Source organism: Aquarana catesbeiana, linkage group LG02 (assembly GCF_042186555.1).
Source record: "Aquarana catesbeiana isolate 2022-GZ linkage group LG02, ASM4218655v1, whole genome shotgun sequence".
NCBI classification, from domain to species: Eukaryota; Metazoa; Chordata; class Amphibia; order Anura; family Ranidae; genus Aquarana; species Aquarana catesbeiana.
This window is the reverse complement of record NC_133325.1, coordinates 9,761,671-9,780,330: the sequence shown is the minus strand read 5'-3', so window position 1 is coordinate 9,780,330 and position 18,660 is coordinate 9,761,671. Positions and strand designations below refer to the sequence as shown.

Genomic DNA, 18,660 nt, shown 5'->3' with positions numbered 1-18,660 from the left:
TTTGCAGCAGGGCTCGTTCCTGCATTCCAACTAGAGTGTCTGGGAGGGGTTGCAGTGTTGTGGCACCAGCACCAGTGCCTAAGGCCTAATTTTTCAGCTCCTGTTCAACAGGGGCATGTAATTACAATTCTTGATCTAATATTTCACAGCAGAGCCCTGTGAGGGCTTACAGTGTTGTGGCCACAGCAACACCTAAGGCCCAAATTTCTGCTGAGTATATAGGGCAGGACCCTACTTTCAAACAACTAACTTACAAACGACTCCTACTTGCAAACGGAAGGAGACAACAGGAAGTGAGAATAAATCTACCCCTAGGAAGGGAAATTCTCTCCTGTAAGAGTTAATATGGGAAAAACATTTCTCCTTTCCACTGATGCTTTCCAATCCATTGGGACAAAAAGTGAGGTGAAATCTTCTGAAGAGGAGGAAAGACAGCAAAACAAATGTCACAGGGGTGATAACCCTTCCCTATGTTTTCCAAAAAGCTTAAAAAAGATTTTTTGGCTGGAGCTAAACACGTTAAAAATATACCCGTTCAAAATTACAAAGAGATTCTACTTAACAACAAACCTACAGCCTGTATACTGCTGTTCAGAGTATATAGGGCCTGGTGGCCCCACACCTTTCCTTATTTTAATTTGGGTGCGGGGTTCCCCTTAATATCCATACAAGACCCAAAGGGCCTGGTAATGGACTGGGGGGTACCCATGCCGTTTGTCTCACTGATTTTCATCCATATTGCCAGGACCCGACATTACATTAAACCCGCAAGCAGTTTTAAATGAGATTTTTTCCTTTAAAAATGACATTTGGTGCAGGGACTGTTCTAAACACGGGAAACACGCGTCACTTTACAGGCATACTATAGACACCCCTCAGGTACGATATTTAAAGGAATATTTCACTTTTTTTTTTTTTACTTTAAGCATCATTAAAATCACTGCTCCCGAAAAAACGGCCGTTTTTAAAAGTTTTTTTTGCATAGATACATGTCCCCTGGGGTAGGACCCGGGTCCCCAAACCCTTTTTAGGACAATACCATGCAAATTAGCCTTTAAAATGAGCACTTTTGATTTCGAACGTTCGAGTCCCATAGACGTCAATGGGGTTCTAACGTTCGTGCGAACTTTCGGTCCGTTCGCAGGTTCTGGTGCGAACCGAACCGGGGGGTGTTCGGCTCATCCCTAGTGAGGAAGGAAGGCTCATTGATTGAGGTATTGAGGTGGGGAGGGAAGGCTCATTGATGGAGGTGGGGAGGAAAGGCTCATTGATGGAGGTGGGGAGGGAAGGTCATTTATGGAGGTGGGGAGGGAAAGCTCATTGATGGAGGTGGGGAAAGGCTTATTAATAGAAGTGGCGGGGAGGCTCATTGATGGAGGTGTGGTGGGAAGGCTCATTCATAAAGGTGGGGGAGAGAAGGCTCACTGATGGAGGTGGGGGGTGGCTAATTGATGGTAGGTGGGGGGGAGGGAAGGCTCATTGATGGAGGTGGGAGGGAAGGCTCATTAATGAAGCTGGGGTGGCTCATTGATGGTGATGGGGAGGGTAGGCTCATTGATGGAGTTGAGGGAGGGAAGGCTCATTGATGGAGGTGGGGTGGGAAGGCTCATTGATGGAGATGGAGAGGGAAGGCTTATTGATGGAGGTGGGGAGGGAAGGCTCATTGATGGAGATGGAGAGGGAAGGCTTATTGATGGAGGTGGGGGAAGGCTCATTGATGGAGTTAAGGGAGAGAAGGCTCATTGATGGAGGTGGGGAGGGAAGGCTCATTGATGGAGGTGGGGAGGGGGGCTCATTGATGGAGGTGGGGAGGGAAGGCTCATTGATGGAGTTGAGGGACGGAAGGCTCATTGATGAAGATGGAGAGGGAAGGCTCATTGATGGAGGTGGGAGGGAACGCTCATTGATGGAGATGGGGAGGGAAGGCTCAATAAAGGAAGTGGGAGGGGAGGCTCATTGATGGAGAAGGGGAGGGAAGGCTCATTGGTGGAGGTGTGGGAAGGCTCATTGATGGAGTTAAGGGAGAGAAGGCTCATTGATGGAGGTGGGGAGGGAAGGCTCATTGATTGAGGTATTGAGGTGGGGAGGGAAGGCTCATTGATGGAGGTGGGGAGGAAAGGCTCATTGATGGAGGTGGGGAGGGAAGGTCATTTATGGAGGTGGGGAGGGAAAGCTCATTGATGGAGGTGGGGAAAGGCTTATTAATAGAAGTGGCGGGGAGGCTCATTGATGGAGGTGTGGTGGGAAGGCTCATTCATAAAGGTGGGGGAGAGAAGGCTCACTGATGGAGGTGGGGGTGGCTAATTGATGGTAGGTGGGGGGGAGGGAAGGCTCATTGATGGAGGTGGGAGGGAAGGCTCATTAATGAAGCTGGGGGGGCTCATTGATGGTGATGGGGAGGGTAGGCTCATTGATGGAGTTGAGGGAGGGAAGGCTCATTGATGGAGGTGGGGTGGGAAGGCTCATTGATGGAGATGGAGAGGGAAGGCTTATTGATGGAGGTGGGGAGGGAAGGCTCATTTATGGAAGTGGGAGGGGAGGCTCATTGATGGAGAAGGGGAGTGAAGGCTCATTGATGGAGGTGTGGTAAGGCTCATTGATGGAGTTAAGGGAGAGAAGGCTCATTGATGGAGGTGGGGAGGGAAGGCTCATTGATAGAGGTGGGGAGGGAAGGCTCATTAATGAAGCTGGGGGGGCTCATTGATGGAGGTGGGGAGGGAAGGCTCATTGATGGAGTTGAGGGATGGAAGGCTCATTGATAAAGATGGAGAGGGAAGGCTCATTGATGGAGGTGGGAGGGAAGGCTCATTGATGGAGATGGGGAGGGAAGGCTCAATAAAGGAAGTGGGAGGGGAGGCTCATTGATGGAGAAGGGGAGGGAAAGCTCATTGGTGGAAGTGTGGGAAGGCTCATTGATGGAGTTAAGGGAGAGAAGGCTCATTGATGGAGGTGGGGAGGGAAGGCTCATTGATGGAGGTGGGGAGGGGGGCTCATTGCTGGAGGTGGGGAGGGAAGGCTCATTGATGGAGTTGAGGGACGGAAAGCTCATTGATGAAGATGGAGAGGGAAGGCTCATTGATGGAGGTGGGAGGGAAGGCTCATTGATGGAGATGGGGAGGGAAGGCTAAATGATGGAAGTGGGGAGGGAAGTCTCATTAATGGAGGTGGGAGGTGAGGCTCATTGATGGAGGTGGAGAGAGAAGGCTCATTGATGGAGTTAAGGGAGAGAAGGATCATTGATGGGGGTGGGGAAGGGAGGCTCATTAATGGAGGTGGGGAGGGAGGGCTTCTTGATGGAGGTGGGGAGGGAAGGCCATTGATGGAGGTGGGGAGGGAAGGCTCATTGATGGAAGTGGGGAGGGAAGGGTCATTGATGGAGGTGGGGAGGGAAGGCTCATTGATGGAAGCGGGGAGAGAAGTCTCATTGATGGAGGTGGGAGGAGAGGCTCATTGATGGAGTTGAGGGAGGGAAGGCTCATTGATGGAGGTGGCGTGGGAAGGCTCATTGATGGAGGTGGCGTGGGAAGGCTCATTGATGGAGGTGGGGATGGAAGGCTCATTGATGGAGGTGGGGAGTGAAGGCCCATTGATGGAGTTGAGGGCGGGGAAAGGCTCATTGATGGAGGTGGGGGGAGGGAAGACTCATTGATGGAGGTGGGGAGGGAAGACTCATTGATGGAGGTGGGAGGGGAGGCTCATTGATGGAGTTGAGGGAGGGAAGGCTCATTGATGGAGGTGGGGGGAAGGCTCATTGATGGAGGTGGGGAGGGAAGGCTCATTGATGGAAGTGGGGAGGGAAGTCTCATTGATGGAGGTGGGAGGGGAGGCTGGCTTGTGTAGTCTGACTCAATAGAAGGGGTACTGGAGCTCCAATTACTGAAAAAAATGAATGCTGGTTCTAATAGAAAGGTGTCAGAACACACAGAGCATTGCAGTTTGTTATGTATGGGGCTACACACACCAGTCAGAGTGACTCATGTCCACAGCCAAAAGTGCCTACAATGGGCACGAGAGCATCGGAGCTGGAGCACGTAGCAATGGAAGAAGGTGGCCTGGTCTGAGAAATTCATGAATGGTTTGAGGAACACAAGTTGGCCTCCAAATTCTCCAAATTTCAATGCAATGAAGCATCTGTGGTATATATAGTAAACTAAACCGATCTTTCTGATCTTTTTCACCCAAAGCCATAGATGAAGGTCAGTGAAAGCAAACTGTGTCAGAAAATTTGTGGTCATGATATTGTGCATTACATTAGAAAACTGGGCAAATTTAGCTTCATCTGGTTCCATCTCTGCGGATCTGGTCATCCTATTTCTAGTTATCAGTATTGGTACTCTTAAGCTAGCCAAGGATGGGTCTTTTTCTTGTTCAGAACAGATTCTTCCATCCACACAAACGAGGTAGATGAACGAATTCCCCTCTACTTTCCGCACCGGGACATTGTATTCTGACAGCAGGATTCTCCACTGTTATTCCCCGTAGGATTTTCCGATGAAAAATGTTCCATGGGAGCTTGTTGTCGGAAATTCCGACCACGTGTATACTTCATCAGACATTTTCCATCGGAATTTTCATCACACAAAATTTGAGATCTGGTTCTCAAATTTTCCGACAACAAAATCCGTCACGTAAATTCCGATTGTGTGTACACAATTCCAACGCACAAAGTTCCATGCATGCTCGGAATCAAGCAGAAGAGCCACACTGGCTATTGAACTTAATTTTTCTCGGCTCGCCTTACATGTTGTACCTCACCGCGTTCTTGACGTTCGGAATTTCCGACAAGATTTGTGTAACCGTGTGTATGCAAGACAAGTTTAAGCCAACATCCGTCAGAAAAAAAACATGGATTTTGTTGTCGGAAAATCCTATCGTGTGTACGGAGCATAAGCGTGCAACCGATCTGCAGCTGTAGATGACTGGCTGAAGCTCCTCATCAACAAAAATTTTCCAACATTCCTGTTTTCAGAAGTTGAACAGGACTTCAGTTGAACATGGATTGAAATTCCGTCAGTCCCTTTTGAACTGGTCGAATTTCGAACCATTTATCGCCAGCTTAGGATTTCACTTTTCAGAAAATGAATTTCTTGTTGACTCGAATGTCTATTGACAATAAGATAATCATATTCTTGTTCTTCCGGGATCTGGTGAGGCAACCTCTCTATCTCCTCCAGTCCATATGTAAGGGGTAGGGTAGCAGGGAGGTCCATGTTTTCCAATGAACTCTATCTTGCCAAGTCTGGGAAAAATCAGAGGCCTACCCCCAGGATGGGTTCTTCTGGGCTACGCTAGGAACCTCGCACATGGTCTCTCTAATTTAATCTGTGCCGTTTTCTCCAATGCCCTGGGACAAGGCTGAGATTGTCATCAGGGAATACTCAACCTTAAAGCGGGCCTCTACTATCAGAGATGATCATACACCATGTATATTTGCACAGCAACTCTTCTACAGTTAACTCTCGGGTCCCTGTGTAAATTCACATCTTCTCATTGTAGCTTGCAATTAGGCATGCCGTGCTGAACACTGACCACAGCTACCTGTCCAACATTTCCCCACTACTGGTCCCGGTAGAAGCATGGAACCCTGCCATGCACATAGTCCGGGCTTCAATGTGCACTCGACTTTAACTCTTGAACGTCCATGCCTCTATACAGAATGGAGACCTCTGCAGTACACTTCTGTTCCGGTTGCTGTAGGAGATGGGAATGCGGTGTAAGGAGTGCCGACAACATCTATTTTATGAATAGAGGCAATTCCAGCTATAACAGGTACAAGTTACGACAGGTTGCTTGCTGGATATACCTTCTTTGCTCGTGGCAGCCACATGTATAGCTTGCAGTGGAACGACTCCTAACGTGCAGACCCTTCATACCCTGTGTGCTAGTGACCCAAGCTGTAGACTAAATGCAAAGTTGTACCAGTTACTTGCATTACACCCCTTTAAGTAACTTCAGACCATGCTAATGACTAAGTTTCAAAAACTTTACTTGAATAAAGTGCAAAACAGCATACAGTTCAAGGAACACAAAGTCCATGAATAACAGAACTTTCCCAAGTACTTTCAACAACAGTCATTGTTCTTAGTTCCCTAGTCCCTAAAGCTAGCTAGGCTACATGTTGCCCCAGCGTATTTGCAGAGGTGGAGTCCATATGGTCATGGCATCCAACTGAGGCATACTCCAGCAGCTGGTGTCTTCGAGGCGAATCCCAAGTTTTGATGACTTTACATCTTGATGGCAGGCTGTGTCATCCTTAGGCTCTTCTTTTGAGTATAGCTCTTCCCAGGGAACCAGGAAAATGGGCAAGACCATGGAACACAGTATAAGCAAGGCCAGGTCATCACCCCCGGCGTTGGTGGCTCCTGGACTCGGCCCACTGTTCTCTTTTAAATGTAAAGATGCAGTGGGTCGGACCCAAGGATTCTGCCTAAAGCCAAAGAACTGATAAAAACATTAACCCCCTACCCTCCCGTCCGGGGCAGCACTTGTCTAGCTACTTTCAACCTGCCTCCACATAGATGGAGAAATTTGGAGAAGAAGGGATCATCATGAGATGGATTGTTTTAGACAGGTTCGAAATGTCGTAGGAAATATGCATATTGTGTTACATTCAAAAACAAAAAGAAACTGCGCTGTCAAATTTAGTGACAAACATATACAGTATGGAATATTAGCAAGTGAAAAAATGATAGCTGCAACTCTACCTTGAGGTTACCGTACACAGTGAATATAAATTCTTATACAAACAGAGTCACATCAACAAGTCCAAATGTGCAATGATTATCAAAGTCCAGCATACACCAAAAAGGGGTGATAAACAATTCCAGTTCCTCAGTGTCAAAATTACTTGTGTAGAAATTTCCAAATTCTTCCACCACCAGCAAAGATTATTTGCCCTGTGACACCACCACCATATAGAGGGAGTGCACGCTTACCAGATCCAATGTGACCCCCTAATTAAAGATGAGCCATAAGCGCTTTCATTAGGATATAGAGTAGAGTGGGTGCTCCTCCAATTACCCCACCACTAGATGGATGGTGATGGTTGATTCTCAGTTGGATATCTCCCCATAAAGTGTTCCGTACGAGCATAGAACAAAGAAAGGTGCTCCATCCATACGAGAATGGAAGAAAGAAAGGTGCTCCATCCATATGAGAATAGAAGAAAGAAATGTGCTCCATCCATACGAGAATAGAAGAAAGAAAGGTGCTCCATCCATATGAGAATAGAAGAAAGAAATGTGCTCCATCCATATGAGAACAGAAGAAAGAAAGGTGCTCCATCCATATGAGAACAGAAGAAAGAAAGGTGCTCCATCCATATGAGAATAGAAGAAAGAAATGTGCTCCATCCATATGAGAACAGAAGAAAGAAAGGTGCTCCATCCATATGAGAACAGAAGAAAGAAAGGTGCTCCATCCATACGAGAATAGAAGAAAGAAAGGTGAACATAGTATGAACATAGAAGAAAGAAAGAAGCTCCATCCGTACGAGCATAGAAGAAAGAAAGGTGCTCCATCCATTCACACCAGAACATGCGAATGGGCAAACAATTTGTACGAACACGCAAACCCTATTAAAGTCTATGTGACACGAACGTGAAAAATCAAAAGTGCTCATTTTAAATGCTTATATGCAAGTTATTGTCATAAAAAGTGTTTGGGGACCCGGGTCCTGCCCCAGGGGACATGTATCAATGCAAAAAAAAAGTTTTAAAAATGGCCATTTTTTCGGGAGCAGTGATTTTAATAATGCTTAAAGTGAAACAATAAAAACAAAATATTTATTTAAATATCATACCTGGGGGTGTCTATAGTATGCCTGTAAAGTAGTGCATTTTTGTGGTGTGTTTTACTGTGCCGTAGCAAAATGACATTTCTAAAGGAAAAAATATAATTTAAATTTGCTTGCGGCTGTAATGAATTGTCGGATCTCGGCAATATAGATCAAAATCATTGAATTTTTTTTCTTAATGGTGTGGGGGTCCCCCCCCAAAATCCATACCAGACCCTTATCCAAGCATGCAACCTGGCAGGCCGCAGGAAAAGGGGGGGGGACGAGAGAACCGTACCAGGCCACATGCCCTCAACATGGGGAGGGTGCTTTGGGGTCCCGGTGGTTGTAGGGGTCTGTGGGCGGGGGGCTTATCGGAATCTTGAAGCCCCCTTTAACAAGGGGACCCCAGATCCCGCCCCCCCCCTTTGTGAATGGGTATCGGGTACATTGTACCCCTACACATTCACCAAAAATGTGTCAAAAATTATAATAGACAGTTTTGGACAATTCTTTTAGTTAAAAAAAAAAGTGTCCCGAGATGTCCATTCATCTTTAATCACAGTGCCGACGGACCAAGAAAAAAAAATGGAAACAGTCCGCCTTGATGACCCCGCCCCTTCGGATGTCATGTGATGTCAGAAGGGGTGGGGTCACCCATTTATGTCACCGGATGGCCTTGCCCTTATCTATATAACAGCTGTCATCACGAAAAAGGATGTAGTCAGCGGGGACGTCTCCCATGGAGGCAGAGTTTTTCCGTTTTTTTTCTCAGGACCATCGGACACTGTGATTAAAGATGGATAGACATCTCGAGACACTTTTTTTTTTTTAAATAAAGGAATTGTCCAAAACTGTCTCCTGTCATTTTTATGTTTTTGACCCTTCTTTTGGTGAATGAGTAGGGGTACAATGTCCCTGATACCCATTTACATAGGGGGGTGGGATCTGGGGTTCCCCTGCCCGCTGACCCCCACAACCACCAGGCAAGAGTTGTGGGGAAGAGGCCCTTGTTCCTATCAACATGGGGACAAGGTGTTTTGGGGGGGACCCCAAAGCACCCTCCCTATGTTGAGGGCCTGGTATGGTTTGGGGGGGCGCTCTCTCACCCCCCCTTTTCCTGCGGTCTGCCAGGTTGCGTGCATAAGGGTTTGGTATGGATTTTGAGGGGGACCCCCACGCCATTTTTTTTCCATGAGGTTCCTCTTAATATCCATTCCAGTCCCAAAGGGCCTGCTTAATGGACTGCGGGGAGGGGACTCACATGGTTTTTTCAATGATTTGTATGTATATTGCTGGGATCCACGAATAAATTACAGCCATGAGCAGTTTTAAATGACATTTTTTCGTTTAGAAATTTAATTTTGTTGCTCTCATTCATTACACTACATACGGTTGGCGTGTAAGCAGCCTTATATAGTGTGGGGTGTGGACTTAGCCCTCTTAGCCTTTGGCCAGTCATGGTTCTCACAGCGGAGCGTGCTGTGATTGGCCAAAGCATGCAGGTCAGGTGCATGCTTTGGCCAATCAGCAGCCATCAATGCACTGCGATCTCGCAGTTCATTATGGGGCGTTCCACGGCACTCGAATTTCCCCTGAACGCCCCATAATGTTCTAAATTCGGCAAATGGGCAAACACTCGATGTTCGGGTTGAACTTATGTTCGACTCAAACATCTGGCTTATTCCTACATAGAAGAAAGAAAGGTGCTCCATCTGTACGAACGTAGAAGAAAGAAAGGTGCTCCAATAGTGTATAAATCTTAATGCAGTTTTAGTGATCAGTAAAAATACACTTACAGATGTGACATCACTTATGATGTGCTGTCGTGCCCCGGACGACATCAAATGTGCCAAAATGCGTAGGGAGGAGTGACGTGCTGTTGTTATGGCGAGTTCCTAGGAAGTGTGGGCCCTGCTGTCTGTCCAGTGTTAATCTGTTACAAGCGCTTTTTATTCTACGGCACTGCAAGTGTATTTTTACTTATCAATAAAGCTGCATTAAGGTTTTTACACTATTGGAGCACATTTCTTTCTTCTATGCTCGTACGGGTGGTGCACCTTTCTTTCTTCTATGCTTGTACGGATGGTGCACCTTTCTTTCTTCTATGCTCGTACGGATGGTGCACCTTTCTTTCTTCTATGCTCGTAACGGATGGTGCACCTTTCCTTCTTCTATGCTCATACGGATCAATTTATGGGGCTATATCCAACTGAGAATCAGCCATCACCATCCATCTAGTTGTGGGGGAATCGGAGGAGTCGCCACTCAGCCACTCTAGGCTGTGTTTCCTAAGGAAAGCACTTATGACTCCTCTTTAATTAGGGGGTCACATTGGATCTGGTAAGCGTGCACTCCCTCTATATGATGGTGGGGTCACAAGGCCAATTGTCCTTTCTGGTGGTGGAAGACTTTGGACATTTCTATGCACCTTATTCTGACACTGAGGAGGAGGATTGTTTATCACCCCTTTCTGGCTTTGATAATCATTGCACATTTAAACTTTTTTCTTCTTTGCACTTTGAACTTTAGTGTTGGTCATTGTTCACAGGGAATTCAATTAAGCATCTATTTACATGTTAGCACAACTCTGTTTGTATGGATATTGCTGTACATAATGGATCACAACAGAGCAGACAGGTAAATACTCTTGGCCACTGTGAGATGTGTTCCTCAGGTGTGTAAGACTTTTTGATGGGTTTTTCCGATGACAATCTTCATGGCCTTGTTGGTGATGCTGGGGTAGGACTGTAGAAAAAGAATGACATCAATAACAGTGACCATGATCCTAACCACGAGACCTACAGCTTGCTGTTTGGAGGTATACCCATGGCTGAAAATTGTCATGTTCTCAGAGACATGATTCAGCATGAGGTTGGATCTATGGAATAGAAGTTCATATTACAATCAAAGAAATTAGTATACAAAACCGCGGTATAAGCCAACTAGACCCGCAAATGCGTGCCCATGATGTCATGATTACAATTAGAAAAAATTGGCAAATTTAACTTCCTCTGATTCCATCTCTGTGGATCTGGTGATCCCATTTACCTGTAAAAGCCCAGTAAGATTTCAGTTCTCTTCTTCTTTTTCAGCTGAGACTCGGAAAAAAAAAATGTCTTGTTGACCCGAATGTGCATTAATGATGAAAAAATTGTATTCTTGTTCCTCCAGGGCCTGGTGAGGCACCTTCTGATCTCTTTCACCCCTAGCCCATAGATGAAGAGATTGAGAGAAGCCAGTAACCCTAACCCTCATCCTAACCCTAACCGCCCACTAAGAGTTAATTTCTCTTCCCCTTTTTTTAGCTGAGAAATGGACAACTAATGTCTTGTTGACGTGAATGTGCATTGATAATGAGTTAATCATATTCTTGTTCCTCCCGAACCTGGTAAGACAACATTCTGATCTCTTTCAGCTCCAACTCAGCTCAAAGATAAAGAAATTGGAAAAGGATTGACCATCATGAGATAGATTGCGTTAAATAGGTTCTGAATGTCTTGGAAATATGCATCTGCATGAGCTACATAATGAATGATATCAGTGTGGACAGGTAAATAATCACGACTACCAAGAGATGAGTTTCTTGACTGGCTTTGCTGATGACAATGTAGACAACGCTCTATTTATCTGCAGAGAAAGACTGACATTGACAACAGTGACTAAGATCCCAACCAAGATACCTACAGCTTGCGGTTTGGAGATGTCTAAATGTGCAAGGCTGAAAATGTCCATGTTCTCACAGACAAGATTCAGATTGACATTGGATCTACAGAATAGAAGTCAATATGACCATCGTAGAAATGAGCGTAGCACTCTGCACCACCAGAGTGAAATCCAACTGGACCTGCAAACGTGTGGTCATGATATCGTGATCACAGTTATAAAATTGGGTCAATTTAACTTCATCTCTGTGGATCTGGTGATCCCATTTACCTGCAATAGACCTATAAGAGTTCAGTTCTCTTCGTCATTTTCACCTGTGTGCCGGAAAACAAATGTCAAATTGACCCGAATGTGCATGGATGATGATGAGACAATCATATTCTTATTCCTCCAGGACCTGGTGAGGCATCTTCTGATCTCTTTCACCCCCCAGTCCATAGCTGAAGATATTGAGAGAAGCTGATAACAATAACCCTCACCATAACCATAACTTCCCACTAAGATTTCAGTTCTCTTCTTTTTTTTTAGTGGAGACTCGTAAAACAAATGTCTTGTTAACCCGAATGTGCATGGATGATGATGAGACAATCATAGTCTTGTTCCTCCAGGACCTGGTGAGGCACCTTCTGATCTCTTTCACCCCCAGCCCATAGATAAAGGGATTAAGAGAAGCTGGTATCATGAGATAGAATGCGTTAAATAGGTTCTGAATGTCGTAGGAAACATGCGTATGCATGCGGTACACAATGGAGGAGATCAGCGCAGACAGGTAAATAATCATGGCCACTGTGAGATGTGCTCCACAGGTGTGTAAGGCTTTGTGACGGGCTTTCCCAACAGCAATCTTCATGGCTGTGTAGACAATGGTGGAGTAGGACAGCAGAAGAAGACTGACATCGACAACGGTGACCAGGATCCGAACCATGAGACCTACAGCTTGCTGTTGTGAGATGTCTTCACAGGCAAGGCTCAGAAGCCCCATGTTCTCACAGACAAAATTGAGAATAACATTGGATCTACAGAAATGGACACTGGAAGTCAGTACCACCATTGGAGAAACAAGGAGGGCACTCCGCACCACCCCAATCAGAGCCAACTGGACTAGCAAACCCGTGGTCATGATATCGTTGTATCGTAAAGGTCGACAGATAGCTATAAACCTGTCCAGGGCCATCGAGAGGATAACGCCAGACTCAAAAATAGCCATGAAGTATATGTAGAACATTTGACTGAGACAACCAGACAACGTGATCTGGTTACTATTAAAAGACAAACCGAGGAGGAGCTTTGGCAGAACGGCAGTTGTGGAGGAGATATTGACAGCGAAGAGGAGGTTCACGAGGAAGAACATAGGGGAGTGGAGGCTCGGTTCAACAAAAACCCGATGAATGATGAGGATGTTTCCAGACAAGATCATGACATAGATAAACATGAATGGAATTGTCAACAATTTCCGGTATTTTATTATACCGGGAAACCCAAAGAGGATGAATTCTGTGTAAGAAATGGTGGTCTCATTTTGGGTTAGCCCTTCCATGGTGAAAATTATGAAGCCTTCAAATCAAGAAGTGAAGGAGATGGTTTTCTGAATTTTCTAGGAAACCCAGAAAGGACATATTCTATGTGGGAAATGAATGCCTGGCTTTGGATCCATCCTTCCATTCTATAATCATGGAACTCTCATGTTGGCATCACTGGAGACCTTCAAGTTTGGTCCTTTATCATAGAAAACAGAAATATATAAATAAGACGGAATTTTGATACCATGAACAAGTAATAGGGGATAAAGATGAGAGAGGAAACTTTAGTTAATATTATATTGTTGGGTGGGTCCATTGGTGAGATCTCTGCACTGTGTTGCTGACTCTGAACACCTGCTTTGTCTATTATGAGGGGTTCCCATCATCCCTCTGCTGAGTTCCCGGGTCTGTACATCTGATGTGCCCATTATGAGGGGTTCCCACCATCCCTGTGCTGAGTTCCCCGGTCTGTACACCCGCTGTGCCCATTATGAGGAGTTCCCACCATCCCTGTGCTGAGTTCCCGGGTCTGTACACCCGCTGTGCCCATTATGAGGAGTTCTCACCATCCCTGTGCTGAGTTCCCGGGTCTGTACACCCGCTGTGCCCATTATGAGGGGTTACAACCATCCCTGTGCTGAGTTCCCAGGTCTGTACACCCGCTGTGCCCATTATGAGGGGTTCCCACCATCCCTGTGCTGAGTTCCCGGGTCTGTACACCCGCTGTGCCCATCATGAGGGGTTCCCACCATCCCTGTGCTGAGTTCCTGGGTCTGTACACCCACTGTGCCCATTATGAGGGGTTCCCACCATCCCTGTGCTGAGTTCCCGGGTCTGTACACCCGCTGTGCCCATTATGAGGGGTTCCCACCATCCCTGTGCTGAGTTCCCGGGTCTGTACACCCACTGTGCCCATTATGAGGGGTTCCCACCATCCCTGTGCTGAGTTCCCGGGTCTGTACACCCGCTGTGCCCATTATGAGGGGTTCCCACCATCCCTGTGCTGAGTTCCCGGGTCTGTACACCCGCTGTGCCCATTATGAGGGGTTCCCACCATCCCTGTGCTGAGTTCCCGGGTCTGTACACCCGCTGTGCCCATTATGAGGGGTTCCCATCATCCCTGTGCTGAGTTCCCAGGTCTGTACACCCGCTGTGCCCATTATGAGGGGTTCCCACCCTCCCTGTGCTGAGTTCCTGGTTCTGTACACCCGCTGTGCCCATTATGAGGGGTTCCCACCATCCCTGTGCTGAGTTCCCGGGTCTGTACACCCGCTGTGCCCATTATGAGGGGTTCCCACCATCCCTGTGCTGAGTTCCCGGGTCTGTACACCCGCTGTGCCCATTATGAGGGGTTCCCACCATCCCTGTGCTGAGTTCCCGGGTCTGTACACCCGCTGTGCCCATTATGAGGGGTTCCCACCATCCCTGTGCTGAGTTCCCGGGTCTGTACACCCACTGTGCCCATTATGAGGGGTTCCCACCATCCCTGTGCTGAGTTCCCGGGTCTGTACACCCACTGTGCCCATTATGAGAGGTTCCCACCAACCCTGTGCTGAGTTCCCGGGTCTGTACACCCCTGTCTCTCTTATGAGGGGTCTCCGCCATCCCTGTGCTGAGTTTTGGGGTCTGTACACCTGCTGTGCCCATTATGAGGGGTTCCCACCATCCCTGTGCTGAGTTCCCGGGTCTGTACACCCGATGTGCCCATTATGAGGGGTTCCCACCATCCCTGTGCTGAGTTCCTAGGGCTGTACACCCACTGTGCCCATTATGAGAGGTTCCCACCATCCCTGTGCTGAGTTCCCGGGTCTGTACACCCGCTGTGCACATTATGAGGGGTTCCCACCATCCCTGTGCTGAGTTCCCGGGTCTGTACACCGGCTGTGCACATTATGAGGGGTTCCCACCATCCCTGTGCTGAGTTCCCGGGTCTGTACACCCGCACTGCCCATTATGAGAGGTTCCCACCATCCCTGTGCTGAGTTCCCGGGTCTGTACACCCGCTGTGCCCATTATGAGGGGTTCTCACCATCCCTGTGCTGAGTTCCTGGGTCTGTACACCCGCTGTGCCCATTATCAGGGGTTCCCACCAACCCTGGCTAAGTTCCTATGTCTGTACACCTGTTGTGTCTATTATGAGGGGTTCCCACCAACCCTGTGCTGAGTTCCCGGGTCTGTACACCCGATGTGCCCATTATGAGGGGTTCCCACCATCCCTGTGCTGAGTTCCTAGGGCTGTACACCCGCTGTGCCCATTATGAGGGGTTCCCACCATCCCTGTGCTGAGTTCCCGGGTCTGTACACCCGCTGTGCCTATTATGAGGGGTTCCCACCATCCCTGTGCTGAGTTCCCGGGTCTGTACACCCGCTGTGCCCATTATGAGGGGTTCCCACCATCCCTGTGCTGAGTTCCCGGGTCTGTACACCCGCTGTGCCCATTATGAGGGGTTCCCACCATCCCTGTGCTGAGTTCCCGGGTCTGTACACCTGCTGTGCCCATTATGAGGGGTTCTCACCATCCCTGTGCTGAGTTCCCGGGTCTGTACACCCGATGTGCCCATTATGAGGGGTTCCCACCATCCCTGTGCTGAGTTCCTAGGGCTGTACACCCGCTGTGCCCATTATGAGGGGTTCCCACCATCCCTGTGCTGAGTTCCCGGGTCTGTACACCCGCTGTGCCTATTATGAGGGGTTCCCACCATCCCTGTGCTGAGTTCCCGGGTCTGTACACCCCCTGTGCCCATTATGAGGTGTTCCCACCATTCCTTTGTGGAGTTCCTGGCCTTGCAAATCTGCTGTTTTAAAATGTTATGTTATGTATAATGTACCTGGAGTCAGAACACGCAAAGTGGATGGGAACTCCCCATGGAAGATGTCAACACATGAAGAGGGTCGGAGCACCCAAAACTTCCTGGTCTGCAGAAACAGGTCTGGGAAGTTTTACTGCTGGGGTATCCAAGACATATCAGAAGTCAAGATCCATTGCAGCCAAACAGGCTCCACCTATAACATAATAAACAAGCATAGACCTGGGCTAAAATCTTCCCACTGGTTGGCACAACATGTAAATCTTGATGTCTGCATAGCAGTCTTTATGTTCCTATTATAACCAAAGGACCCTTCCCTTCTCTCTCCAAAGAATCCTTCCCTCCTCTATCCAAATAACTCTTCTCTATTATAACCAAAGGGTCCTTTCCTTCTCTCTCCAAAGAATCCTTCCCTACTCTATCCAAATAACTCTTCCCTATTATAATCAAAGGGCCCAAAGAATCCTTCCCTTTTCTATCCAAAGGACCCTTCCCTTCTCTCTCCGAAAAACACTTCCCTTCTCTTTCCTAAGAACTCTTCCCTACTCTATCCAAGTAACTCTTCCCTATTAAAACCAAATAATCCTTCCCATCTCTCTCCAAAGGATCACTTACCTTCTCTCTCCAAAAAACCCTCACATTCTCTCTCCAAAGGACCCTTCCCCTCTTTCTCCAAAGGACCCTTCCCTTCTCTACCCAAATACCTTTTCCCTACTATAATGAAAGGATCCTTCTCTGCTCTCTCCAAATCACTCTTCCCTATTATAACCAAATGACCATTCTCATCTCTCTCCAAAGGTCCATTACTTTCTCTCTCCAAATGACCCTTCCCTTCTCTCCAAAGGACCCTTCCCTTCTCTCTCCAAAGGACCCTTCCCTTCTTTATCCAAATAGCTCTTACCCTTCTTTATCCAAATAGCTCTTCCATATAATAACTAAAGGATCGTTCCCTTCTCTCTCCAAAGGTCTCTTACCCTCTCTCTCTAAAGAACTCTTCCCTACTCTATCAAAATAAGTTTTGGCTTTTATAACCAAAGGACCTTCCCCCTCTCTCTCCACAGGACCCTTCCATTCTCTCCCCAAATAACCTTTCCATTCTTTATCCATATAGCTCTCCCCTATAATAACCAAATGACCCTTCTTTTCTCTGTCCAAAGGACCCTTCCTTTGTCTCTCCAAAGGACCCTTCCCTTCTCTCTCCAAAGGACCCTTCCCTTCTCTCTCCAAGAACCCTTCCCATCTCTCTACAAAGAACCCTTCCATCTCTCTAAAGGACCCCTCCCTTCTATCTCTAAATGACCCTTCCCATCTCTCTCCAAAGGACCCTTCCCATCTCTCTCCAAAGGACCCTTCCCATCTCTCTCCAAAAAACGCTTCCCATCTCTCTCCAAAGAACCCTTCCATATCTCTAAAGGACCCTTCCCTTCTCTCTCCAAAGGCACCTTCCCATCTCTCTCCAAATGACCCTTCCCTTTTTATCCAAAGAACCTTCCATCTCCCTAAAGTACCCTTCCATTTTCTCTCCAAAGAACCCTTCTATTCTCTCTCAAAACAACTCTCTCCTATTATAGCCAAAGAACACTTCCCTTCTCTGTACAAAACCTCTTTTCCCATTCCACATCCTCTCTAACAGTAAATAACTCCTTACACAATTTCAGGATGAACCGCTTCTCCTCCGATGACATTGAGTGGTCACGTGTCTTCTTAAGCTGCCTGAAAGTGAATAGTTTCCCTCTGTTCTGGAATCACTAGTGAGGTATTTGTGTATTGTCATCATATCTACTTCCTGAGAGGAGATATGAAAGGGTTGATGCTTCTGAATAGGATGTCTATCAGATCTCTATCTTCATTTCTATTGGTTGAAGTGTGTCTCTTTTTTCAACCTGACTAACTATGTAATTATATAACAGTATAACAATGTAACAATGTAACTAATCATCTCTGATATCCCCCACACTCACCTGCTCAGTGTAGAATGTCAGTGCAGCGTCCTCCCTCCAATCAGAACAATGACACGGATGGACGGGTCGCTCTCCGTATTTATCCTCTGTGATGTTCCCACCGGATTTCCATCTGATAATTGGTGTCTCTGTTGGTCCCCAGGTACTCCCCAGCAGCATGGCAGTGACCATGATCCACCCCACCCCACCTCATACCTTCCCAGCATCCCCGGTGAGAATTGTCAGGATTAAAATAACAACCAGTTCAACTCCCGTACTGGTACACCCCTTATAGACCAGAGCAATTTTTATAGTTCTATATGGGACTTTATTTTTTGGCAATTACACACGATAACAAAGTAATATTACATTTTTTTTGTTGTTTTTTTTCTGTTAATATAAAAAAATACATTTTATTTTTTTAATTTGTCCTAGATAAAATGACACTAAAATAATGTTTCTGAAAAAAAAAAAAACATGGCAAAGTTATTTGCAAATGAAAAAAACATTTTTTTAAAATGCTGGTTTAGGTGTTTTACCACACCACTTAATTCCCTTTGGATCGGTGACACTGCCCTTCTCTTTTTTTGTTTTCATAATATCAATGCTGTACATGTTTAAAAATTCACCTTAAAAATTAAAAAAAAAATTGTAACCTTAGATTGGTCTATCTTGATAATTATCTATATCCAGTATTTGTTTTTCCTTCTTCCATTATTCCTTTCTCCCCCCCCCCTCCCACCTCCCTTGGATTAGGAGTTCCACCACCCTACACTATGGCAGACTTCTGTGGTTAGGCGTGGGAAGGCCTGATGACCAAAATCGAACTATCCCACCAAACCTCTGGCATTAAGGAAGAAGACCTTGATAGGTCATTTATTAGTAGGGATGAGCCGAACACCCCCCGGTTCGGTTCGCATCCAGAACATGTGAACAGACCGAAAGTTCGCGCA

The 18,660-nt window shown here is 46.7% G+C and overlaps 1 protein-coding gene across 1 annotated transcript; it reads right to left on the bottom strand.

The window, feature by feature from the left end:
- Positions 1-11,945: 11,945 nt before the first annotated feature.
- LOC141129593 (olfactory receptor 52K2-like) lies at positions 11,946-12,977 on the bottom strand. Its single transcript, XM_073617692.1, has one exon. It carries the CDS (start codon positions 12,975-12,977, stop codon positions 11,946-11,948), a length of 1,032 nt encoding a protein of 343 aa, XP_073473793.1.
- Between the last annotated feature and the right edge of the window lie 5,683 nt (positions 12,978-18,660).

Excerpts from the sequence above, each read along its gene's own strand:
- LOC141129593 (XM_073617692.1), bottom strand. The coding sequence starts at position 12,977 with ATGGAAGGGCTAACCCAAAATGAGACCACCATTTCTTACACAGAATTC.